General features: G+C 38.4%; 2 protein-coding genes across 6 annotated transcripts in view; one reads left to right on the top strand and one right to left on the bottom strand.

Annotated features, from left to right (window-relative positions):
* The window catches only part of adam22 (ADAM metallopeptidase domain 22), a 64,307-nt gene that overhangs the window by 18,408 nt on the left and 19,283 nt on the right, over window positions 1-26,616 (bottom strand). For all 4 annotated transcript variants that reach the window (XM_023964022.1, XM_023964023.1, XM_023964024.1 and 1 more), the window contains exons 4-10: window positions 25,435-25,501; window positions 16,017-16,099; window positions 10,750-10,813; window positions 1,361-1,427; window positions 1,156-1,232; window positions 827-901; window positions 162-233 (exon numbers count right to left, since the gene is read on the bottom strand). In XM_023964022.1, the coding sequence (XP_023819790.1) occupies window positions 162-233; window positions 827-901; window positions 1,156-1,232; window positions 1,361-1,427; window positions 10,750-10,813; window positions 16,017-16,099; window positions 25,435-25,501 (505 nt within the window). The remainder of the gene's footprint in view (window positions 1-161; window positions 234-826; window positions 902-1,155; window positions 1,233-1,360; window positions 1,428-10,749; window positions 10,814-16,016; window positions 16,100-25,434; window positions 25,502-26,616) is intronic.
* On the top strand, window positions 1,784-6,936 carry cldn12 (claudin 12). Of its 2 annotated transcripts, none has more exons than XM_011485260.3 (3): window positions 1,784-1,925; window positions 5,259-5,479; window positions 5,577-6,936. In XM_011485260.3, the coding sequence occupies exons 2-3, from the start codon at window positions 5,261-5,263 to the stop codon at window positions 6,405-6,407; spliced, it is 1,050 nt and encodes a 349-aa protein (XP_011483562.1). In that variant the 5' UTR covers window positions 1,784-1,925; window positions 5,259-5,260; the 3' UTR covers window positions 6,408-6,936. The 2 variants fall into 2 exon arrangements, with proteins under 2 accessions (XP_011483562.1, XP_011483561.1); XM_011485259.3 differs by having other exon boundaries at window positions 1,785-1,925; window positions 5,221-5,479.

Raw genomic sequence — 26,616 nt, 5'->3', positions numbered from 1 at the left:
TTTTAAGATCTGAAGACAAAATTCTCAGGTGGATTGTAAATGGCTGCTCAAAGCATATTATATAAAGCAGTGCAGAGTCAGGGTGGTTCAATGAGAAATCAGTGAAATGTGTGCTCAGCTCCTGGCAGGCTTTCCAAAAAGAAGGTCGATATAGTTCTTACCATATCAGCCATATTGACCACTGTCTTTGCATTGTTGTTTGTGTGTCCGACAGAAAGGCGATGCTTTTTGAACTAGAGAAGATCAAAGAAAAAGCAGAAAGTTTAAAAAATGATTTTTAAAAAAAGAGAATCAATTTAACTCATATATTGGGAAAAAAATTATATTTCTGCTTTATGTATCATACTTTTTTGCTATAAACCCTCAAAAGGGATAGAACAAAATAATAAAACCTTCAAAAACACTGTTCAAAAGTTCAAAAATTTATAATCCAAGTAATAAAGTCTTAAAAAAATATACATCTACTAATAAATTATTTGACAACTGAAAGTAAATAAACCTAAAGCATCAAAACAATAAAATAAAATAACTTTGCAGATTTAAAATTTTTTATATATATATATATATATATATATATATATATATATATATATATATATATATATATATATATATATATATATATATATATATAAATAGATATATATAGATATAAATAGATATATAGATAAAAATAACAGTTTTACTCTTGTTTTCATCTAGGAACACTAAAAATGGAATGTTAACCCAAAAAACTGAAGTGTTCGCATAAATATTGTTTTTTTTTTATGTGCTTCAATTCATTTAAAGTTAAGCATCATGCTTTGACGGTTTGCTCAATACTTACCATTAAATGGTCATTGATTACCATAAGTTCAATGTATTTGGTCTCATCTTCCACACTTCTTGAAAAGTGCGGAGCCTGAAAAATGACAAGAGCCTGATTATTTTTTTAAGATGGTCATCCTTTTCACTGATTTCTGTAACAGCACATAATCTACACCAATGAAAATATTGTTAAAAAGTAATCAACATATGTCTCCTCTTTTGTTTAAATGGCATTTGAAATACTATAAGAGCAACCAGTATACACCACTTAATTATCAGTCTACATCAGTTTCAATTAAACTAATTATCCAAAAAACTACTGTGCTCCGAGTGGACGTGGACACATACCTGTCTCTTCTTTCTCCAGTGGACAACTTTTGACCCAGAAAATGGACGGCTTGAGGAAGCTGGTTCTGGAAGATCACCTGTGACACAAAACAGTATTATTTATATGCAGAAATATTTGCATACTTCTGATGCTATAGAAAAGAAAAACAGAGAACAGTACTTTTAGTTGCATGAAAGTTTTCAGTTTCTCCAGAATTCATCTTACCACTGAAGAGATCGCTGAGTCCATCGTGTCCTGCAGATTTGTAAATCATGTGAAGATGAACATCTCCCTAAAAGGTAAGAAGTTTTATTTATTTATTTCTTTTGTTTAAGGTTTTGTTATGTATATGTTCTTACACAATTTGTTGGAATCATGGGTATTGGGAGACTCTCTTTAAATAACATTATTTATACAAAAGATTTTGTGAAATAGAACCTTACTGACTCAAAAAGTCATGTTTACATCGGAAGAAGTCAAATTTGGTGAAAGTTACAAAATAAAAAAAAATAAAAAATTATATACAGTAAGGTTCTATTTTATAATTTTATGGATTTATAAAGTATGGTTCAATTTTATACTTAATCTATCACCTGTGAGACAATACAAAGAGTTAAAAAAGTTTGGTTGGCGCCTGTAAGACAGCACTGAGGGTTACACGGGAATGACCACTTCCTGTTTACGCTCCGATCTTTGGGAAAGGAACGATGGTTTTCCCACAAGCATGAAACAGAAGAATGAATTGCCGCCGTCTTTATAATAAGAACCGGTGAAGACCAGTTAATACAAGGTATTTAATATTTTATCAGACAATGTAAATTCGATTTTACCATAAATGTTTGGAATACAACAAGTACATCGATCGAGGCTAACTTTTCAGCCATCGGCTAACTTGACTAATAATAGGTCAACACAATGTGAATTCGTTCAACGTATTTGTTGTTATTGTTTGCTTTTAATTCCATTTTTTATGTTGAACTAAAGTTTTAAGTACCTAAAATATGAAAAATGTTAGATATGTTTGCTGCGTTGCGTAATAAACAAAAGCTTGAGATCGTAAAAGTAGCTTAAAGTAGAGTTACCCATCATTAGCTTAGCTTCATCGCTCCTTTGCTTGACACGCCCGCATAATTATTGTGAAGGTTTTTTTGGTGATTCAGTCTGGTCACCGATTTTTCTTTTTTTTTAAGCAAATACACTGTACTTGTGTAAGTTCTAGCTTGATAACTTGGGGTAGAACTAATCTATCCAAGTTTCTGTTGGATATCTGTATCATGTCGAAGTTAGTTATACAAGTCTACAGGATTACTTCATCATGTAAATTAGTCATCCTATCAATTCTATTCAGGTTTAACGTTGATTAAGTTATAATGAATGAATGGTTTTATTATGGGCTATGTCCAAATAATAAGACTATAAAAAGAAACAGAAATTCAAAAGGTACAATAAAATATATATGTGGGGCGAGAGGAAAGTAATTTCATCTGTGCGGTTTGTCTTGTGTATGCAGCATATTTGACAGTAAAGCTGACTTTGACTTTGATAAAAAATACTAAAACCAATAGGCATAAAAATCCTAGTAAAAACACAAATTACAACCTTAATTTAAACCGAGGGGCTGAAAAATGCGTCCATGCCAGTACCTCCAGACTGGAGACTGAAATGCAAGACAGCTGTGCTTTATATTGGAGAGGGCTACAATAATTTGATTCTCTGAGGCATAAGATGTATTAACCCATAAATAAAATGTCTCATTATAAGCAACTTGTAACTTTTGCATGCTGGAGGCCCAGTAATCCATCGACATGTGTGGTGTGTATAAAGCAGTGCAGCGAGATCTAAATTGAAGAATATTAACATGAATAAAACCTGCGTCCAAGAGTGTTTGCTTGAGCACATAGAAGAGATCATTGTCTGCAGGCGTCGTCATCATCAGTCATAATGTCATTTATAACTTGGACAAGATAAATAACTTTATGACAGACACAAACATAATAGTTTATGAATAGGGTTGTGCCGATGGACGATATCATCGTCCATCGTGATGGGTGACTGACATCCCGATGGAGAGACCACCATCGTGATGCCACGCCCCCGCCACGTTGCGCGTCGACACCATAAGCCGCGGTTACATGTACAAAATATCTTGATGGGATCAATGATCGGATTAGAATCCAACCGTGTACATGGGCCCAGAAAAATGTTTTCAGAATATAAAAACGTTCACTAAGGTCACACTTTCCGTCGGAATAAATCATTCGCAGATGCGCAGTAGGGTTTGAAAACCGGAAGGATATAAATTCCGCCGAGCGACTTTTTTTTTTCAAACTTTATTGAATGTAACAATTCAATACAAAACAATGTTAAACAGCGCCGAGCGGCTATATACATTGACATGTCAGCTCGGTAATATACGAGACGATCTTCTAAACGTGCTTTTAATAATGTTACGGTTATTATGAAACACCTGTTCGCTCATCATTTGAATTTTAATCCGTGTGGTCAGTGCTTTTTCTGAACGAAGCCAGGATTAGCAGTATGCTAACACGGGCTAACAACATTAGCTTTGGGTGGTGCTATTTAGTCGGGACGGGCCTGGAAACACAAATCCGCGTGATTGTTTGAATGTTTTCTAAGGACTGAGCGACATTTCTGCTTTGAAGCTCAAACTGCTGTGTGCGCTGATGATCCGAGCTGTGCACAGACACACACTTTTAGACCCGGTTCTGAGTTCGGTTGCTTGTACCCCTAGAGCTGCGGGACGGATCGCAGTCTTAAATCTCCCACACATACCGCTCATGTACCCCCCTCCCTCCCTCCCTCCCTCCCATCAAACACAAACCTGTAAGTCCGCGCTCCGCCGGTCCACTTCACCAGTGAAGTGCGGGAGCGGACTACTTCTTTTCTATTTTGTTTGTTACTTTTTTTGTTAAAGTCACTTCCCTCAGTTTATACTGGATCATCACGGATTAGTCATTAGTTGGGAAATAAAATGAAAAAAGCAAAAAAACGAATAGCAGTTATATAAGAACGAAAAATGTATAAATACCCCCCCCCCCCCCCCCCCCCCCCGACGATGTCATCGTCCATCCCGATGGTTGACAGCAAACATCGTCAACGGCCAATTTAAGGGACATCGCCCAACCCTATTTATGAATGTACAAATTATAATAATTGCAACTTTATTTTAACTTTTAACATTTATTTCCTACAAATATATTACAAAGAAGAAATAAAACAGTTTGATTTAGCCAAGTTTAGTGTGTGACAGTAAATTCAGGTGTTTTTATTCACTTTCAATGTTATTTAATTACCTTTTTAGCAAGTTATAAATCCAATGTGAAAACCCTCAAATGATTGTGGCAAACTTTGTGCTTTAAATGAACTAAAATGTGCAACAAAGCTGTTCTGTGGTTACATTCATGAAACTAACCCAGTCTTCATGAATTTGATACTTGAGTATTTTTTTTATGTGATCACTCCTCTTTATAATTATTATTTACACATTTGAAGCATTGATGTTATATCAAACAATAGTAATCCTAATATTGATATTCAGTTAGGAGAAGACAACGTCTAAGTTCACAATGGTTGACATAATCTGACTTTTCATATTTGTTTTGCTTTTTTTTTTAAATTTAGTTTCACTCTAGAAGTGATTTGTAGCTTGAAAAATTGCAGAACATATCCACTGGTTTTGATTTCTTTTAATGTCAGCATGGCATATGTTAAAGTATAAGTCCAAGAGTTGTGTTTAATCAAAGTAAAGTTCAAATCTCTACACATTGTTCTGACTGTATAATGCTGCTGAAGACCCCTCCGCCTTGCAGGCTCAGCCACCGTCATCCTTACTTTGTTTGCTAATGAAATGAGAGCTTTGTCTCTTGAGGGGCAGCAGATAGTGGGTCACATACACTGTGGTGAATAGAAATGCAGAGGGGGTTGCTCATAGTTAGGTCAGCCTGTGGCACACTTAGCTTTTTTTTTTAGTAGGAATCTAGATCAATTTGTTTTACAAAATTCTTCCTGAGTTTTTTTATTTTATGGGATAGAAATACTGAAGTCTTCTCTCTGACTTCATGCAGGAAGCTCTCCTGACAGTTTCATCTCCATCCCAAACCAGCCATGTCCTGCCGGGACATCCACGCCACCAACGCCTTTTCCTTCATCATTGCTTTCGTGTCCGTGGCTGGGATCGCTGTGGCAACGGTAATCCCACAGTGGCGCATAACAAGACTTGTCACTTTCAATCAAAATGCCAAAAACATCAGCGTGTACGACGGGCTGTGGGCTAAATGCGTGAAACAGGACGGATACTCGGGCTGCTACTACTATGATTCAGAGGTAAAACTCCCAGATTGTTTTTACTGCCGTTCAGTAGTTTCTTGCACTTTTCTTTAAAGTAATAATGATATTCTTGTGTTTTTGTTTTCTTTTTTAGTGGTACTCTAAATTGGATCAGCTGGATTTGCGGCTCTTGCAGTTCTGTCTCCCAGCAGGCCTCATGTTTGGCTTTTTAGCCTTACTCCTGTCCACCACAGGGATGTGTAAAACCTGCTGCTGCTCCGACAAACCCGAACCAGACATCAAGACCATCAGATTCTTGGTGAACAGTCCGGGCTGTCACCTCGTGGCTGGGATGTTCTTTTTCTTGGGTGGGGCCATCGCCATTGCGCCCTCCGTGTGGTTCCTGTTCCGCACCAAGGAGATGAACATTAAATACGATAACATTTTCTCTGATGGCTTTGCCGTGTATGTATCCATAGGCTGTTCAGGAGGCCTCATGTTAGCCGCACTCCTAATGTTCATGTGGTACTGCATGTGTAAGAAGCTGCCTTCACCTTTCTGGTTGCCTTTGAACTCCATGTCTACCTCTACATCTACTCAGCCACTCACCGCCAATGGGTACCCGCCCTCCCCAGTTTATGGTCCACAGACGTTCCCCCCACAGGTGTATCCTCCTACTGTGATCAACGCTCAGCCTCTAGGGCCCCCACAGGGCTACGTGCAAACTGTAGTGGCCCCTGCTCCACCTCAGGTGTACGTGGCTCAGCACCCTGCAGCAGATAACTACGGAGCAGAAGTGGGGGGCGCTCAAGCCTACAACTACGCCCCCTCGCAGAGTTATGCGCCCTCGCAGATTTACGCCCCCTCTCAGAGTTACGCCCCCTCTCAGGTTTATGCCCCAAGCTACGCAGGCCACCGTTACTCCACCCGCTCGCGAATGTCAGCGATAGAAATTGACATTCCTGTATTAACTGAGCCAGAATGAAGCCAACAGTGCAGAACTTAATGAAGGATGAGATCGTTGCTAAAATGAAAATTACTGAAGGGTCAATCCTTGTAGCAGTGTGGAAAGGCGGGGGGAAAGCCTTAACATATTTATAGCAAAGATCGTGATAATAATGATGAAAATATTTAGCAAACTAAATGAAGACTAACAGGTATCATTCCAGCTTTTCACATTCTTGCTTGTTTGTCTCTACTGAAAATCAACACTTAAAATGCAGCCTTTTTCAAAGTCTGTGGTTCCAAACGGGGCATCTCCTAAGTAACCCACCCTGTAGTATTTTTTTACTGTAACTTGAATTATTTTTAATGTCGCTGTGCCTGAAGAACTGGAGCAGCTGTTAAATTCTTAATGCACTAATATTTAAAATAATGTTGGCTTATTTTGTTTTGTTCCATCCAGATGCCTTTTTGTGTATTTTGCATATCAAGCACAAAATAACATTTTTTGTATGTGTTATTCAGCAACGCTGTTGTCAGAATTGTTTTTAAATAAACAAAATCTGAATTCATGCTGTTTGTTTAAATATATGCTTGGTTAACAAATGCTTTATACATTAAAAAAAACAACGTTTTTTTTCTGGTTGATAAATTGATTTGATCCAGATCAATTTGAGCTAAATTCAGTTTTTTACATAAAACTCAGAAAAGGATTTTTAGGTGTTAACTTTTTCTAATTGATGTGACCTTTCAGTGTGTGGTGGATCATCTCTTCAATGGCCCAACATTTCAAAGCCAGCACTTTTATCCATTACGGTCAGAGCGACTGCATTTCACGGCTGCGTCTGCTTTTGTTCTTCCGTCTGAGCCGATAATCTCAGTTCAAAATATACATGAAGCATATAGACACGGCGGGGAGCTTGGAAGTGACGAGGATTAAGAGTCTGCACAGATGGTTTTTCATATGCCGTCCATTGGAGGGAGGGGCGGGGTTTGCGTTGCCATGGGTGACTGTACCTTAGACCCAGGCTGCTGGCTCATGAATATAAGAGATGGAGGATGGGGTCACGTCTCTTTTTGCATGTGTGAATGAACCAGAGCTGGTTTAGATGCTTGAGTTTGGCTTCAGGCCACACGGGGGGCCACCACCTCCACTCAGCTTCTACCAATTGGCATCTAGTAAACCCCCCCATCCTACCCCCCCCCCCCCCCCATCCAATTAAGAAAGCCTCTGAACACTCAAGCTCCTCCTTTTTTCTCGTCTTCAAAGCCTCCTTTCACCAAAGATAATTTAAAAGCAACGTCAATAATTAAAATTAGAGCAGATTTGACTCATTTTGAAAATTAGTGGGAAAATAAAAATGTCAAAACTTGGTTAAAGTACAATATATCAGAGAATCTTAAGATAAATTTAGAGAATATCCTCTGATATTACGATTTACACCTTTTAAGTCTCATTTCTAATATTGATAAAATAATTTAATCTCATTATAATTGTTTAGACCTGAAATTAATTCAATAATCCTGCCAAAAGGCAATATCTAAAAAAAAATTAGTATAAATACTAGCAAATTTATATGAAACCCAAAACATTGGTAAAGCCATGATTCAAAAAAGTATAAATAAACCAGAAAGCATTCTTGTAATATTCATTTACTGGTTCATTTTTTTTAAGGTTTTAAACAGTTCTGGTGAATAGTTTCACTGTTGCAGAGACTCTCGGGAGGATCTAAACAAAGTTAAAAACTGATTAATCAAAGTTTCTGAAAACAAAACTCCACAAGAGCTAATAGCCAAAACTGAATGCAACAACAAAAATGCAAAAGGGTTTCACTTCTAGTTTGAATTTTCTGCTATTGTATTGACATTTTTATACAGCACAAGGCACACACGTTTTCTCTGAAAACACAAATGTTTAAGTATAATTACAGCAAACACACAAAAGGCTTGAAAAGTGTAAAAAATAGATGAAAATAAAAACCAGGAGGGAAAACCATGTGATGCTTTCTGAACTCAAAGGTCAGCATCTCCTGTTGGCCTAAACGTTGCCCTCTAAAAATGCTACATATGTAGAATAAAATTGGGTTCACTCAGCATACTCTTGATTGCAGAACTAAAAATTTTGAATTACAGTTTGTGTAAATCTTGTTTATCAAACGTTTTTTGATTGTCTACCTTTATCTGAGGGTGAAAGCTTTCAGCTGAACCATATGGTTTCAGCCTGTGATCAGCAGGACCCCCATGCTGCTGGGGGTACAGAAGTCAGAAAGAGAGCTATAATAAAGGAGTCCTTAATGAGACAAAACAACTAAAATCCCACACTTGTCCCACATATAACTTATTTTAAATAAAAATGTCCGTAACCCCTGTGCTATCCTAGGCACTTTAACATTGGGAGTTGGGTCATCTAGACCCACTAGACAGTGCTCTAAACCTTCTTTCTTCAATGATTTGTGATCTTCACTGGTGTCCATGGATTACATGAAATCTTTCCACCTTTATCCACGTTTGTCATGGTAGGGAGAACACGTCAACGCAAGGGTGGGGTCATCTAAGATAGCACAAGTTAAAATGACTAATGCTACAGAAGAGGTAAAAGAAGACGCACTGTGCTGAGAGCACTCCGTTAGCTTTTCTAATTAGAACAGCAAAATTATTGTTATTATATTGACCTGCACAGTTCATGTGCGTAAGAACTTGCACACAATGGGAACAAATATTTTCTTATGGAACAACATCTTTGTTTTCCTATAGAAGCGGGCTTTTCTGCATGAAATTCCAACTGAATATAGTGCAGTTTTAGTAAAAGGTGCAGATGAAATAAATTATATGAAAAGCTCTAATTTGTACATCACATTTCAGTTCATTCAGAAGTTTTTGGACTTATTTTTGTTTATATTTATTGAAATTTGCCTTGTGTTTCTATAGTTAGAAGCATAATATAGCAATAAACAAATCTGATTAATCCTATTTTCTGAATTACATGTTTTGGGCAATTTTTTAGATGTAGCACTTAAACTCCAGAGAAGCTTTTTCAAGGATTCTGTGCCAGAGTTGAAGTGCTGATCGTTTAAAAAGGAGTTTTTGTTAAAGATTGCTGCAGCAATATCCAGAGTTGTGATCTGTGTTTAAATTATTTAGTCTCTCTGGAGAACTCCAGACAGGAAAGTAAAAGAAATAAAGAGGGAATGATGGAAAAGTCTTAGGAGGAAAAACCTTTTTGTCTTATATGCATTATTTTTAGCCTTCGGATCATTCAATTGCTTTATTAACAACCATTTTCTCCTTTTTATCAAATTAGTAATATAATCGGTTATTATAAATAACAGTTTTTCTGACTCTGCCACATGCCTGGTAAGAATTTTTAAAGGGCTCACACAAATGATCAGAGACTCTTTCTGATCTTAGTTCTTTTTTCCCCCCTGAACTGGTGAAGAGCAGAACTTTTAAGACAAAAACCAAGTTCACCCATGAGTCAGCCAGATCTCTGTTTATTACATACAACCCACCTTTCTATCAAACTTTTGGACATTAGACTGTATGAGGAATTCAAAACACAGTAGTATTAAAGTGATCAAAGCAATTTAAAGTGCAGGATGGAAAACCAAAGAAATTAGCAAATAATTAATTATATATTGTAACAGCAAATGTAACTAAGAATAGAATAATTTAATGTTTAACAGAAACTTTCTTTAAAAAAACTATGTTTGCCTTTCAGACCATCCATTTAGAGTCACTTCAGCAAATCTTTTGCCCCATTCTTAAAGGATAAACAATCATAAAATAAATTTTTCAGGAACTAATTTCCCCAATCTTCTCCATCTGCACCACATGAGCCAAATTCAAAGCAAAAAAATACAGGATGTCTTGAAGAGGTAAGTCCATGACTTCCTGTTGGGGGAACTCAACTCCACCCGCTCAAACTTACAGGCTTTATCTATGGTAACTCACAGTCATTGGATGTAACATTTAAATCAATGTGCTATGTTAAAATTTTCGAATCTTAGTAAAAAAAATGGGATCATTTTAAGAAAAAATGATTCATACATAACATTTTTTGAAACTGAGCCCCAAATTTTTGCTTTCTAAAACTGAGATTTTTTATTTTTTGTAATGTCTCTTTTCAATATCCCTTTTTTTCATTGTTGTTATTGCTGAATTGTATTATTTTGTGTCTGTTGTTTGCTGCTTGGACTTTGTTCCAGTTTTTTTTATTGTTTTTCTCTTTCTTTTTTTGAGGTTTAGTTTCTTATAGTTTGTGATTCTGAGTAACTGTTCTTTGAAAAGTAAACAAAACTGCTTCAACACCTTGTTAAGTGGTATTTGCTTTGAGAAAAACCTCTTGAGTTTTATAATTGACGAACAAAAGCGTGCACGGCACTTACATTACTGCTGTCATGTCCTCCAGGCTCTATCATGTAGGTGTGATTGCCATCAGAAAACATCCCACTGAAACACAGGGAGACATGGGTTATAGCTGGAGTACCTCATATTATTCATTCATTCATTTATTCATTCATTCATTCATTCATTCATTCATTCATTCATTCATTCATTCATTCATTCATTCATTCATTCATTCATTCATTCATTCATCTTCTAAACTGGTTTTGTCCCTTTCAGAGTCACGGGGCTGCTGGAGCCTATCCCGGCCACTTGTGGGCAAAGGCAGGGGACATGCTGGACAGGTCGCCAGTTTGTCGCAGTATTCATTATTTTGTGTTCTATACAATGTAGAGCAATCAGAAAAATAAACTTTAACAAAGTGGAGCCAGATGAGTCTATTGGACTGAATCATCCAACTTGTGGAAGTTTGGTGACTAAGTCTACAATTTTGTGTGCAGTCAGCTAACTTTGAGATGCAGTATGGTCATGAGTCAGCAGTAACTTTACCAGCCCTGTGCTGAATTAGAATCCGTCCACCAGAATCAACAGGAGCAACTATCCTTCAATGAGTTGGTGAGAAAAAACTGTGTTAAAAATTAACTAAAGATAAAACAAGGTGTTGGACTGAGTACTTGGAATTTTCTTTTTTAAACAAGATATTTTCTTTTTATCTTATTTGGGATTAAATCTATAAATTTCCCACAAAAAAAAAGATGTGTTTCTCACGTTTTAACTCATTTTAAACTCCCAGCTCCAGATTTAATTTGAACTAGAGTGTCTTTAAGCTCCTGATTGAAGGTCCTTTTTCTGTCTGACTGTGCTAGTGCACACTGAAAGGACATCATCCTTTAATTAACTTTATCTGCAGCTTTTAGGAGATTGCTCAGGTCAAACTGTGAAGCCAGGTGGGTAAACACTGCAGCCACACAATGTCTCCACCCCTCAAAACCTCTCCCTCAGCTTTTTTCCTTCGGATTATTCTCCTTCAGTACAATTACTTCCTCTGCAGCATTTATTGCTTTAACACAAAGATGTCAAAATATGTTGTACTACAATAGAGAAAATAAGGACGTTCCATGCCTTATACTGATTAGTGCACAGTAAAACACGAGGTGCCGGTTTTATGATTTAAAAAAATAGTTGTAAGAAAAACACAACCAAAGATACCCTGAAACGGTAGCTGGTCTTCATAAATGTTTTCCTTCTTTAAATTATCATTGGAGCCCAGCTACATCTGGTTACCATGGTGATGGGGAGGCACCTTGCTGTTGAACTCAACCTTGAAAGCTGGTGTAAACTGGAGGAGAGGGCTCAGTTTTTCTGACCCCAAAAAGGTCACCGACATTTCTTTGTAAACTCTCTGGTTCGTGCATAAGTTGCTCTTGAACTAAAACTAATTTCTCTCTGAGAAATGGAAACAGTTTTGTATACTAAGGGAGATTTTTCAGCCTTTCAGTCCTTGATTTTACAGTGACAAAAATCAAGAAAAATATCACACCATGGCCATCTTGCCCCGATTAAATATATTCAGCTGTCACCCCCTCAAAGCAGCAGCAACCATCTGGATAACTGCCAGTATCAAGGCTGAACGTGTGACCACTGCAGCGCATGAATGATGCCTGATAGCAGACTGAGGAAGGGTCAAGGGGACACATGGAGCCCAAGCATGGTCCTACGGTCAGAAACAAGACAGATAAGGATTGGATCTAAATAGGAAAAGAGATGTTGATGTTGAGGATTTCTGCAAAGAAATGTGGGTGGAAGACATGGTGTAAGAAAACTAAAGATGGGAGCCAAGCATTTGCTGGTTGCATCTTCAACAGAAGCACCATAAGTGGACACAGAAAGCAGAGGCAGCTCACAAAAGATGATTAAGAAACTGTGGCTGAGCAAAACATAGAAAGTGTTACTCAGCTCCTTTAGCTAAATGATTTAAAAGAAGGGTCACTTTATGCTTTTGTGAAATTACTCTACTAAAAGCTGATGTTATTGTTAAATTCTAATTATAACCTAATTCAAGTAGAAAACAATCTTTATAGACTGAATTCCTGTCAAACTAGGAGAAAATAAATGCAATGACTAAAGGAAGAAGCTACAGAATATATTGTGTGTAGAAAACCCTCACAGCTGTAGAAAAACAAACATGCATGCGTGCAACTGAGACTGTTTACATGATCGCTGGAAAAAAAATCGAATTGTTCTGCAAGTTGACTTAGGCGTTCTGCACAAGCATCTCAGGGCTTCATCTTTGTTTTCCTTTGGAGAAAATGAGAGCGGTGAGGGCAAAAAAAATAAATAGATGGTAGACAACAGAGAATCCTAGCATGAACATGGATTTCCAGTGAGAAGACAAGCTGCTAAAGGAGAAACTGTGAAATCAGCAGGTGTGATAGGCTCAGGTCAGAACAAAAATTGTCTTGTTGAAAGGCATTTTGGGAATTCAAGAAGAAGGAAAGAAAGCTGAAAAAAAAGTATTTCAAGGCCCACTCCAAGCATCTTTTGATCTATAGTAAAAGTGTTACCAGTGGTCTTTTAATTATGATTTTGCCGTTTTTTGCCAAAAAAAAACAACCTGTGTCGTTTTCTAGGACATAGTTTTGGCAGAGCGGCAGTAATTCATTAGAAATTTGCCTTTTAGCTGTGGGCCGGACCGTTAACACGGAGCAAACCCGCCACCCCTTCCCCTCCCTGTTGCTGATAGCTCTTTGTGTGTGTGCTCTCCCACTAACTTACAGCCCCTCACAACTCCAACCTAACGTTACCGGTGCAAAAAAAAATGGTGAGCAATATCAGAGCTGTCTAGCCGTGCAGTTTTGAGCCAGATACCAGCTCAGACGAGGAAAACAAAGACATAGACGGATAGAGTGGTCTACAAGTCGATGCAGTGTATTTTCTTAACCAATACTCTCTTTTTCCAAAGGCATTTTTGCATTTCCTACTGATTCACAACAATTTGATTGAAGAACTACTCAGAAACGCAACTTTGAGCTTAATTTTCTCAATAGACAGCGGTATGAGAAAGTTTGGGCACTCCGATCATTTTCAAGATTTTTCTTCATAAATCATTGGTTGTTTGGATCATCAATTTCAGTTAAATATATCATATAGCAGATGAACACAGTGAGATTTGAGAAGTGAAATGAAGTTTATTGGATTTAAAGAAACTGCAATAATTTCTTAAACAAAAAAAGGCAAGTGCGTAAATTTGGGCACCCCTGTTGTTTTATTGATTTGACTACCTTTAGCAATAATTTTTGGAACACAAAATTTTTATTATAAGCTCATTGACCCTTGACCTACATGCACATGTGAAGCCAATCATGAGAAGAGGCGTCTAAGGTGGCCAAGAGCATGTTTTTTCTCCTCTTTGCATCTTCTCTGAAGAATGTCAACATGGGAACCTCAAAACAGCTGTCAGATGATCTGAAAACAATGGTTGTTCAACATCATAGTTTAGATGAAGGATACAAAAAACTTGCTCAGAGATTTCAGCTGTCAATTTCCACTGTGAGGAATATAGTGAGAAAATGGAAGAACACAGGCACAGTTCAAGCAAAGGCCGGCCCAGCAAAATCTCAGTTAGGCAGTTACGAAGGATGGTGAGAACAATCAAACTCAACCCACAGACCAGCTCCAAAGACCTACAACGTGATCTGGCTGCAGATGGTGTCTCTGTTCATCGTACAACCATTCAGCGCACTTTGCACAAGGAGATACTGTATGGAAGAGTAATGCGGAAGAAGCTTTTTCTGCGCACATGCCACAAACAGAGTCACTTGAGGTATGCTAAAGCACATTTGGATAAACCAGCTTCATTTTGGAATAAGGTGCTGTGGACTGATGAAACTAAAACGGAGTTATTTGGACATAACAAGGGGCGGTATACAAGGCGAACAAAGAACACAGCATTCCAAGACAAACACTTACTACCCACAGACAAATTTGGTGGTGGTTCCATCATGCTTTGGGGCTGTGTGGCCAGTGCAGGTACTGGAAATCTTGTCAAAGTTGAAGGTTGCATGGATTCCAGTCAGTATCAGCAGATTCTTACAAACAATGTTCAAGAATCAGTGACAAACTTGAAGTTGTGCCGAAGCTGGGTACTTCAACAAGACAAGGACCCTAAACACTGTTCTAATTCTACAAAGGCATTCATGCAGAGGAACAAGTACAACATTCTGGAATGGCCATCTCAGTCCCCAGACCTGAATATTATTGAAAATATGTGGTGTGATTTAAAGCGGCTTGTCCATGCTCGGAAGCCATGATATCTGACTGAACTGGAGATGTTTTGCAAAGAGGAATGGTCCAAAATACCTTCAACCAGAATCCAGGCCCTTATTGGAAGCTATAGGAAGCGATTGGAGGCTGTCATTTCTGCAAAAGGAGGATCTACTAAATATGGATGGCATGTTTCTGTTGGGGTGCTCAAATTTTCACCAGCCTTTTTTTGTTCAAGTAATTATTGTACTGTTTCTATAAATCCAATAAACTTCATATCACTTATCAAATATCACTGTGTTCATCTGCTATATGTCATGTTTAAATGAAATTGATGATCCAAACAACCCATGATTTAGGAATGAAAAATCTTGACAATGATCAGGGGTCCCGAAACACTGTATGTCCTTTTTTCTCAATTTATGTCCTGCATCAAGGAGAAAAAAGCCACAAGGACATGTTAAAAATACCAGAAACGTTATTTTCATCGGAGTAGGTCTTTCACTGAAGCACATGCTGATTTTTTATGTTGCTGCACTGAAAACCTCTTTTAAAATGTCAGTAATGATGCAAACAATGAGATCCTATGAAGAAAACTCAGCTTAATTCTTTCATTATTTCATTATTACGGTATTTAAAAAAATCTTTGCACTGATATTTGGCTTTGTTTGTCCTTGGCTTCGAGATGAAACTAGATGGAGTGAGGTGAGGTTTGACAGAGCATGTGCAAGTATGAATCTTTGTGTTTTAACAAACAGAAAATGACAATTAGATGAAAAAAATAACAATGAGCAGAAAAGAGTGAGGCTTAAAACTCGCATGTTCTACCACTAGACTTAATGAAGATAAACTATTGAGATATTATTATTTAAAACCTGAAATGTCGACAAGCATTTAAGTGGAAGAAGGAAAAGAAGAGGACACGCCAAAACTCATTACTTTGAGCTAATGAATAAATAGCAGCAAGATTTGAAAGTGAACACACTGATGCATCTGAGTAAGAGCCTATCATAAAGGGGAAACATTCTACACAGCTTGTACTTACTGCAATCCATGACAGGTTGAGAGAGCCACAAAGGATTGAGGAATGCCTCTGACCTTCCCCTGGTAGTAGCAGTGCTCTCCTCCCTGTGTGCACAACACAAACACACTAGAGTTACGCTCGCATGTGTCCCCCTCCTGAAAAGCTTTAATAATATAAAATATTCCATTTGCCACATTTATATTCCATTAAAGAAATGAAACCAGAGCGATCAATCACACAGACTCCATTTGCTAATATAAGAGCAAGCATGATGTGGTGTGATTGTGTGACTCAGCCGTTTGTGTGTCTGCGTGATACTTTGCACTTTGAGTCTAACCCTTTTATGTCCCAACAATATTTCCTCAAGTTTTTTCCCTTCATCTCAGTTATCACATTCTCTCAATCAATCCCTCCATCTCCATCTATCCATCTGTGTGTGTGGGTGTGGGTGTGTGTGTGCGTGCGTGTGGAGCGCGCTTTGTTTCCACTCTTAGCAGAAACAAACACACATTTATGAGCTGAGATGTGGATGATGTCTAAGTGCTGGCGTCCTCTTCCTGCTCCATTTCTTGTTGCCTGACAGCCATTAGGCAGGAAGCAGGTCTCGCCGAGGATGCACAGCTTTTATCTGAGGATCCATTTCTGCTCTGCAGTCTGATACGCTGGACAGCAGCGTGCACTCAATGTCCACTTTTACATCCACCCAACTCAGTGACCCTAAAGCATGACGTGCGCAGGCCTCTGTGAGAAAGCATGTTCAGTCCCAGTGGTAACAATGAGCTGCAACTTGATGCCACGCCCTAAACTTTCAACGCCCTGATGCAGCAGTCTGCAGGACTTCAATTCCGTTTGACTCCTGGAGCCAGCATGCTGCCTACTATTGAAACCCTACACTAAAACCTGAGCAGAAGTGGATAGAAGTTTGTTAGCACAATATTTTGCTTTCACTGCTTGTTCTTAAATCATAATTTTGGTGGTTTTAAAATGTTCTTGTGGAATTCACCTCATGATAGAGGACATATATAAAACCAAATTGAGCTTAAAATTGCTTTGCTGAGTATTTCTTAATCCAAATCACAGTGAATCAGGAGCAGACAAGCTCCTGCTCCATTCTGATGCATCCACTTGTAGATGACTAGATCCATGTACGTCTTTGTTTTTGTTGTAGTAGGTTTAGGGGATGTCATCTGGACTTGGTTTTAAAGTTGGAAGACGTTTCAGCTCTTATCCAAGAGGCTTTGTCAATTCTGAAATAGCTGGTCTAATGTTGTGTACTCTATCCACTGCAAAGAGAACTGCAATGAACAGTATATAGGAGAAACCAAACAACCGCTACACAAGCGGCTTTACCAACATCGCAGATCCAACCCAAGTGGACCTGAGTCTGCAGTACATCTGCACCTGAAGGCCACAAACCACTCTTTCGAGGACAGTGAAGTCCGAATTCTAGCCAGAGAGAAAGGATGGTTTGAGCGAGGAGTGAAAGAAGCCATCTTTGTCAAGAAGGATAAACCTTCTCTTAATAAGAATGGTGGTCTCAGGTTTATTCTTCCATCCATCTACGGCAGTGTTTTGAAACCTAAACAAACCAAACCAGTTCCACCTGAGTCGTTAACCGCTGAAAGAGACGACCATTTTGGAGAGGGAGTCACTGACTCCCCAACCCCCAGCTGAGGACAAAGGACTATTAACGACCCGAAACCACATAGGCTAAGTGGACAACACCTCCAGTTTCAGGTCTAACTCCTCCCCCAATGAGCGCATATATACCAGCTCTTAGACCAGCTATTTCAGAATTGACAAAGCCTCTTGGATAAGAGGTGAAACGTCTTCCAACTTTAAAACCAAGTCCAGATGACATCCCCTAAACATACTACAATGGAACCAACCTGGATGAATGAGAGTCTTCATAGACATGTCTTTGTTTTTGTTTTCCTCGTCTAAGCTGGCATGTGCCTCAACGTCTAGATAGCTCCAATATTGTCCCCCATTTTGTTGCACTGGTAGGTTGGGATTGTGGGAGGCTGTAAGCTAGTGAGAGAGATTGTAAACAAAGTGATGATGGGAAGTGTTGGAAGGCTTACACTGCGCCAACAGTCCTGCGCACAATTCAGAGGTGAATTTCTAATGAACTACTGCCGCTCTGCAGAAACTATGTCCTTAAAACAACAGTTTTTTTTAATTTGGGCTAAAAACTACATAATCATAATTAAAAGACCACTGGGAATGCTTTTGCAATAGATCAAAAGATGATTGGAGTGGGACTTCAGCAGAGCTTTTAACTGTTCACAGCCATTCTAAAGTCTTAAGGTCTGCCAACCAGTGTCTGCTTCATGTTGCTAGGTCAAGTCAGAAACACTGGGGTGAACGTGATTTTTCTGTTCACAGCCCCCAGTTATGGAAAAATGTTCCTCCAGAGCTGCGCATGACATCAGACCTAAACAGTGTTAAACATCAACAAAAAATTTCAGAATGGCTTTTAATACTCAGAAGTTAGTGTCATTTTATTTTCTTATCTGTCTCTTCTGTATTTTATTGCCTGTTGTAATTTAGTGTGTTGTTGTTTTTAAATGTTTCATCTTAAATTGCTTAATTATTAAATTTTCATTTTATCTCTCTTTTTAGTGTAAAGCACTTTGACATCCTAATGGTGTTGTGAAGTGCTAAAGAAATAAAGTTCAAGTTAGTTTAGTTCACTGCAGTTAAAGAACAACCTGACTTTTTAAGTCTAGGGATTTTCCACAGTTTAAACAGAGCAGCAAATATGTTGAGTGAGCAAATTTTTATGTACATAATCACAATCTTGTACACAATCTCATATAAAACACATATACATACAAAGATTTCGGAGGACACCTGTGACTTGAAATGATCAAATAACAGCTACTAGCCAGCTTACAGTAGACAGTGTTACTAATTCTGTGTCAGAAATAGCATTACTTTGAATGAATAATGCTATATAAATAAATATTCATTAGATTTGATATCTTTAAGTTTTTGTTGATTTCAATCTGCATGTACATGAACTACTATGATAGGAGTTATTTATGACAGCCTTCATGACCAAACAGTCTGTTCCGGGGCTGCACAGTCAATGAGCGGCCAGTTTTCTAACAGGAAGTCTGGATGCTTTCTGAACCAGAGGCGGAGTTTGTAAAATCAAAATACCGGTACTATTTTAGTTTTAGATTCTATAGTAAATTACAATTTCTTTAAGGAAAAAGATTGGTATGAAATTATTCATTCATCTTCTTTTACCGTTTATTCCCTTTCGGGGTCACAGGGTTGCCGGAGCCTATCCCGGCCACTTGGGCGTAGGCAAGGGATGCCCTGGACTGGTCGCCAGTCTGTCGCAGGGTAGAATGTCCACAAACACACATCCATTCACTCTCACAGTCATACCTATGGACAATTTAGAGTTGCCAATCAACCTATGAAGCATGTTTTTGGACGGTGGGAGGAAGCCGGAGATCCCGGAGAAAACCCACACATGCACGAGGAGAACATGCAAACTCCACACAGAATGGTCCCCCATTGATGTAGTTTTTCAGGTCCCCCAGCCGGGACTTGAACCGGGGGCCTTCTTGCTGTGAGGCAAGAGCGCTAACCATTGCGCCACCGTGCAGCCCGGTATGAAATTATGATTTTTTTTTTTTTTTTTTTTTGTGGAAAGATTAAAAAAAAAAAAATGAAATTATGATTTTTTTTATTTGAAACATAAGAGAAATGCACTCAGTATCAAAAGGATTTGCAGTGTACAGATGGGGTTTACTGAACCAAAATGGTTAAATAGCTCCAAAGCATAGTGAAATATACATGAGTGCATTTTGGTTAACAATTCATGGACACTAACAGTTCTAAATCACAGAAATAAAATATATTTATACTTCAGTTGATTTATCTATTTTGTTGCCACATTTCTTTAATATCATACAACATTCACCAACTCTATCCCACTTATAATTTCCCAAATCGCTCACAAAAAAACAACCAGGAAATAAATAAAGGTGGTATACAGGCAAGAGAGGGAGAAACGTGAATTACAAATTAAAACTTTAGCTGCAGATAAAGCCTCGGAGGCTGGCTGCAGAAATAGGCTGTGTGTTGGAAAAGTAGGAGAGAGGGAGGGCTATTTATAAGTGACGCCGTGCTTTTCTGTCCCAGCATCTCTCATCTTCCTGCAGCATTGAACCTTCTGCTCTAGTTCTTCAAGAAGCCTCACCTTAAACTGCAGGGACATCCGCCATGTGTGCATTTCTAAAATAGTCAGATTTGTTATATCTTTGGCCTTCTACAAAAACTAATTTATCATCAGATTGAGACAAGACAATAAAAAACTGACCAAAAAAAGGACAGGGTGCCCTGTAAACAAGCAGGACACTCCAACCTCTGGATTTTATTAGTTTGATCATTTATACCTGCACAGAGTTCATTTTGCTCATAAAAAAAGTAAAGTGATCAGAGTTTGTATGCAGACAGTACTGCACAGCACGGACAAAATGGTTCCTAAAAGCCACAAATATGCAGGAAGTCTGACAAAATGTGGCTTTCAATAAAGAATAATCTGAAAGTATTTCTTTTATTGTCCTCATCATAATTACGTAAAGCAGAACAGAAACCCATGTACAAAGGATCAAGAAAATGTAAAACTTTAAATTATCCTGCTTTGAATCACACATGGAAACAAGCTGTAAATGTAAGATAAACACATTTCATCCAAGCAGTGTCAGTGGGTTATGGCGCAGTGTTTTCAAAGTTTCCCTAACAGGATTTATGTCTAATAAGATTAAAATATGAAAAATATATTTACCTTTGACTAACTACTCAGCTCTGTGAACAGTAGCTGCAGAAAGCTCCCTTATCTAATCCGCCTGAGCATAAACTCAAACAGGACACATTTCTACGACAAGAACCAAACTTTAATGCTACATATTACTATTAGGAAATATAAAATATCATGAGATCTGTTGTAACACTGAAATTATTTAGGTTTTTGTATACCTTCAAGAGAATAGTTAAAGTTAGTTTTACTTCAGTAATGTTGCGCTCTGAAGTCACAGCATTATCTTCTATTTAAATTCAATTTAATTGTTTTTTGATAACTTGTTTGTGTTTCTTGTCTTTTTTACAGGTTGGGGTTAATAATAATAATAAATAATAAATTTTATTTGCACAGCACTTTAAATGGCACACAAAGACGCTTTACAACATGTGAGCAAAAAACAGTTAATAAGAACAAGAGTTAATAAAATAAAAATAAAAAACATAAAAAGACAGATTAAAGATTAAAAGCAATTTGAAAAGATAAGTTCTAAGTGATTTTTTTTTTAAATTAGGAGGTCAGCGCTGTCTCTGAGATGTTGGGGCAGAGTGTTCCATAGGGTTGGAGCAGCTATGGAGAAGGCTCTGTCACCGCAATTTCAATGCTTGGTCCGACAGGGGACGGACAAAAGGTTAGCATCAGACGAGCGCAGAGAGCGAGAAGGGGTGTGACGCTGGAGGAGATCGGTGAGGTAGGGTGGGGCCAGGTTATGAAGGGCTTTGAAAGTGATGAGGAGAATTTTGAATTTGATACACTGAGCGATGGGGAACCAGTGGAGGTTCTGAAGGACAGGGATGATGTGTGCACGAGAGCTGGTGTGTGTGAGCCATAGATGGGGCCAATTATGATTATGTCCGTCTTATCACAGTTGAGAAAATTGTGCTCAAGCCATGTTTTGATGTCTGTTAGACAGCGGGTGAGTGTGAAGTAAGTGGTGGAGCTGATGGATTTGGTGGAGATGTATAGTTGTCTGTCAGCAGCATAACAGTGAAAATTTAGACCATGTTGTCGGATGATGTTGCCAAGGGGAATGAGGTAAAGGATGAACAGGAGTGGGCCAAGCACCGAACCTTGGGGAACACCTTGCAACAGAGGAGCTGTGGAGGATGAGCAGTTGTTTCCCTTGATAAACTGTTGACGGTTGGTAAGGTAGGACTGAAGCCAGGACAGAGCAGAGCCGGTGATGTTGAGACAGATCTTGAGACGGGAGAGCAGGATGGAGTGACTGATGGTGTCAAATGCTGCAGTGAGGTCCAGGAGAATGAGGATGGAGAGCTGTCCACAGTCGGAGGAGAGAAGGATGTCATTGGAGACTTCGACCAGAGTTGTTTCAGTGCTGTGTTGTTGCCAAAAACCAGATTGAAAGGGTTCAAACAGATTTTTGAGTTTAGATGAGATTTGAGCTGGGAGGCAACCACTCGTTCGAGTTTGCTGCCGTGGTGCAGCGGTAGGGCTGTCGACTCATGATCATAAGATTGCAGGTTCGATTCCCGCCTTGCACGCCCATGTGTCGAAGTGTCCTTGGGCAAGACACTGAACCCCACCTTGCCTCTGGTGGGAGGTTGGCGCCAGTGTTCGGCAGCGGAGCCGCCATCAGTGTGTGAGTGTGTGTGTGAATGTGTGTGTGCATGGGTGAATGGGACTGTGACTGTAAAGCGCTTTGGGCCTTCGTAAGAAGGTAGAAAGTGCTATATAAGTATACGCCATTTACAGAGTATTTTGGACAGAAATGGCAGGTTGGAGATGGGACGGAAGTTTGCAACATTGTCAGGGTCAAGACCAGGTTTTTTTCAGGATGGGGGTTATAGCTGGCAGCTTGAGAGACTGGGGCACGGTACCAGAGGATAGTGAAGAGTTAATTATTGTTGTGATGAGTGGAGAGATGATAGGACAGCAACCTTTAACAAGGGTGGAGGGAATGGGGTCCAGAGTGCAGGTGGAGGCTTTGATAGCTATCAGCTGCTTGCTGAGTTCCACAGAGGAGACTGGAGAGAACTCAGAGAGCTGCAGACTGGAGGAAGGGGCCAAAGTTTTCTGGAGGAGGGTCTGTATTGGGAGTGAGGGAGCTGCAGATTGTGTTGATTTTGGATTGAAACTGGGACAGGAAGGAGTTGCACTTTGCCACGGTGAAAGATGAAGAGGAGTTATCATTAGGCTTCAGGATTTTGTTTATGGTGGAAAACAAAGTTTTTGGATTATTGGAGCTGGTATGAATGATGACCCGAAATGCGTTTTACTATTCCATAACAGGATAACTTAAAAACAGAGAACCTTCATTTAGAGGTTTCTTCAGATCTCCTGAGACAGAGTGACCCTGCAGAATCTTAGAAATGCATCCAGGGAAGATCTAGTCCTTGGTTTGTCTCCAAGCAGCCTTCCAATCTGTGGCTTCTACCTCTTGATCCACAAATGCTAAAGAGAAGGCTGAAGATGATCATCTTACAAATAATCCATCTTTGAAGTCATTGAACCTCTTAAGGTTCTAGAGCAGAACTTAAAACAGAACCAGCTTTCTTTATCAGTTTATCCTCGAGCCCCTTAGTTTTGTTGTCACTGCAGATGTGATTAGACACAGCAGATGACGACATCTTGCTGAAAACATCGAAGGACTTAAGCACCCTCAAGAAGTTCAGACAAATGTTTGACTTTTGTCCCCATCCATGTTACTCTACAAGCTCAGTATAAAGAGCTTAATATTCATGCAAGTGTTACTTGATCCGTTCTGCTCAGCTTGACATGCAATAGGATCCAGACTGCAGCTGATCAATCCATCACAGGACCATCAGACACCAATAAAACACACTCAGATCCTCTTCAAAAATCATTAAAGAATCAACACTTGACCATAGATGTTTATTTTTAGGTTGAATAAATTAGCTGCTGATTAATTCATGTGCGCAGATTTACTTGCTGAGATTATTTTTAATCTCCTCAAACAAACATTTACAGCAGCCTGCTAACTTTGGAAATTTACTAAGATTTTGGCCCAAACAACAATTTACCATGTTGTTCGCTATTGTTTTGATTTCATAAAATTAGGTTAAAATGTGGACATTGAAGAATCAAAAAAGCCACTTGAATTGAAAATCTTCATCAGTATGAGACCGTTTCTGGATCTCCAACAACAATAAAATTTAACTCACAGACTGCTTTGTAATTGCCCTGATTACCAGTGACCACACTCCACGACCACATGTTGTTTTCATTGAGATCAGGCTCTGTAAAGTATCCGGTATCACACTAATCTTCTACTTAGCAGAGAAAATCCTGCCCGTTATTATCGGCCCGACTTCTGTGATGTAACACAACTCCTAAGTGGATCTCCTGTAACTGAACTGTCTGAATTTCAGAGGATTATCACAGCTATCTCATTAATCTGGTACAACAATAGATGAAGGTTCAAGCATGATGAAATCCACAGTTTATCCAGTTACCCACATTGGTGTGGCTTCCCTCTGTGTGAAGAAGATCTGATTGATTAACCAATAAAAGGATCTGAGAGAAGAAGACACTCCAGGAAATTGAAGGTGTAGGAAGACCAGCTGAGCCCAGATTTTTAACAAACTCCATTTTTTAGTAAACATGCAGCATCAAAGCAAGCAGGTTAAACAGTCTCTAAACATGACATCCTGAATAAGATATATCACAGTGATATATAATAAACATTATTTTTTTGCTTATAAGTGCAAATTTCCTGGACTTGGGCCTCTCTTGCATGGGTTTTGCTTTATCCCATAGATGGCAGCACTAGTTATCCAATATGGCATGCTTTTTCCTTTTTCCTATATTTATGTCAACCAGTGCTGTATGCGATGGAGATGTCAATTTCCATGCGGGAACCTCCCAAATGGATAAATAAAGTTGTCTATCTATCTATCTATCTATCTATGGCAGCACCCCTGTTTAATTCAAGAAGGGCCCAAGTCCAGAGACTTTAGTTTACTAGTCCTCCGAAATTATAAAAGTGAGGTGCTTCATATTACAGCATTTGTAAGCTATGAACTGGTGCTAAATCTGGGTAAAGTATTAATCATTTGGTGTAGCCCCCCCTTTAAGCTATGCAATTAAAATCATTTCCTAGAAAAACAAACCTCTTGGACTTGGGCCCTTTTTAAACTAACCGATTCAATTGTATGAAAGGTTAGAAGCAACTATACTTAGACATTAACAGTGGCAAAATGTTAATAACTTAAATATTTCCTCCTTTGCAATAAAAAAGAGCAAGTTTTAAGTATTACATCACATTTATGAGGAAATCTTAGTGTCTGCTCTTTAAAAGCTTGTTTGTCAGAGCTGTTTTCCAGATTTTTTCGTTTGTGAAAACTTCTACTCACACCCAGTTTGACCTCATAACTAGCTGTTTTCATGTTAGCTTTTTTATAATAATGTGTTAAGCTTAGTGAGGCCACTGTGTGAGGTCACTGTTAGGTTTTTAAATCTTGGGTTACTAAGAAAAAACATTAACAAAGGATGCACTTTGTCACCTCAAAACAGATATTTTAATCAGAGTTATGGAGATAAACTCATTTATATCCACGATTTATATTAAGATTCATTGAAAATTGATAATTTTCCCTCTAAATCAAACAGTTTTAATGTGAAAGTAAATTGTCTTACACTGAACACCACAGTCCTCCCTTTTTCTGACACGTGCTTCTCCACGTAGCCCGACGACAGCAGCTCACTGGCAACAAAGAAGGGAAAAAAAGGGAATTACAGTCTGGAAACTCCCAGTTTACATATTTTAACATATTTACATATTTCCTTGGCAAAGCAAAAGCTCTTGGAGATTGAAGATCAGACTGGTTAATTCTGCCTGTACTGGGACAAGTTTATTTTCAGCGCACAAACAAATACACCCAATTAAATAAATGCAGCGCACAAGCAAATGTTGTGCGTGTAATTCTGAAATAAATGAGAACAAGTAAAGGTCAATATGTGGTCAAGGAAGCAGAAAAGGACAGTTCAGGAAAAAAACAAAAATAGATTGAGAGTAAAGGAGAGGAATGGCATAAATAAGTGAAAATTAGTCTGTATTTGCTTTCTCAGCAGAGCTGGACCTGAGAATCCCAATGGAGATACACCCTGCAAGCCCAAATCGAGACAGTGATGTATGAGCTCGAGCCCACACTGCAGCCCCCCCCAAACACACAAACACAAACAGAGAAGAAAGCATGAATAGATACCCATGTCCCAAGCTCAGGCTATTTAAAAATAAACACAGTAGTTGTAGCTTTTTATCTAACAAACATGTAACCTTAACATCATAATCTTCTATGAACACTTCTTCACACAAAAAGTAAACATGATTAAATGAACCTTTTAGTATTTACAGCTTGTTGGTAAAAAAAAATCATGTTTTACCTACTGTCTTATTTCTAGATTCTTTTTTTTTATATACACACTGCTAACTTTTGAAGTATACATCCAAAGTAAAATATTAATATTAGCAGCAGCATCAAAACAGGCCACCTAGAAATAATTTAAAATTTCTTAAACTTGTTTTCTTGAACTAAAATTATTTTGCTAATAAAAAACTTTCTTGGTAAGATTATTTTTTTTCTTGCAAGACAGAAAGTAAGACGATTTCTACTTAAATAATGCTTTTTTTCCTTTCTTAAGATTCTGTTTCTCCAGTGTATTTTAGGTAGTTTTGTTCAAGAAAAAATCACTTTGCTGTATTGTTATTGATCATTTTAGTGGTCAACAAACTACCCAAAACCAGGACAAGTGAAGCCATCTAGACTTCATAAATATTAAACTATTTGTTTAAATAAATGAAAAACATCCAGATTACCC

This window comes from Oryzias latipes, chromosome 16 (genome assembly GCF_002234675.1).
Source record: "Oryzias latipes chromosome 16, ASM223467v1".
In the NCBI taxonomy this organism is placed as follows: domain Eukaryota; kingdom Metazoa; phylum Chordata; class Actinopteri; order Beloniformes; family Adrianichthyidae; genus Oryzias; species Oryzias latipes.
Note: the sequence above shows the minus strand (reverse complement) of the source record. Positions and strands in the feature narration are given on the sequence as shown.

What these genes read in the sequence shown, in the direction of transcription:
- cldn12 (XM_011485260.3), top strand. Translation starts at nt 5,261, where the DNA reads ATGTCCTGCCGGGACATCCACGCCACCAACGCCTTTTCCTTCATCATT. An exon ending in GCTACTACTATGATTCAGAG is followed by an intron (nt 5,480 to 5,576) that starts GTAAAACTCCCA and finishes TTTCTTTTTTAG; the next exon opens with TGGTACTCTAAATTGGATCA.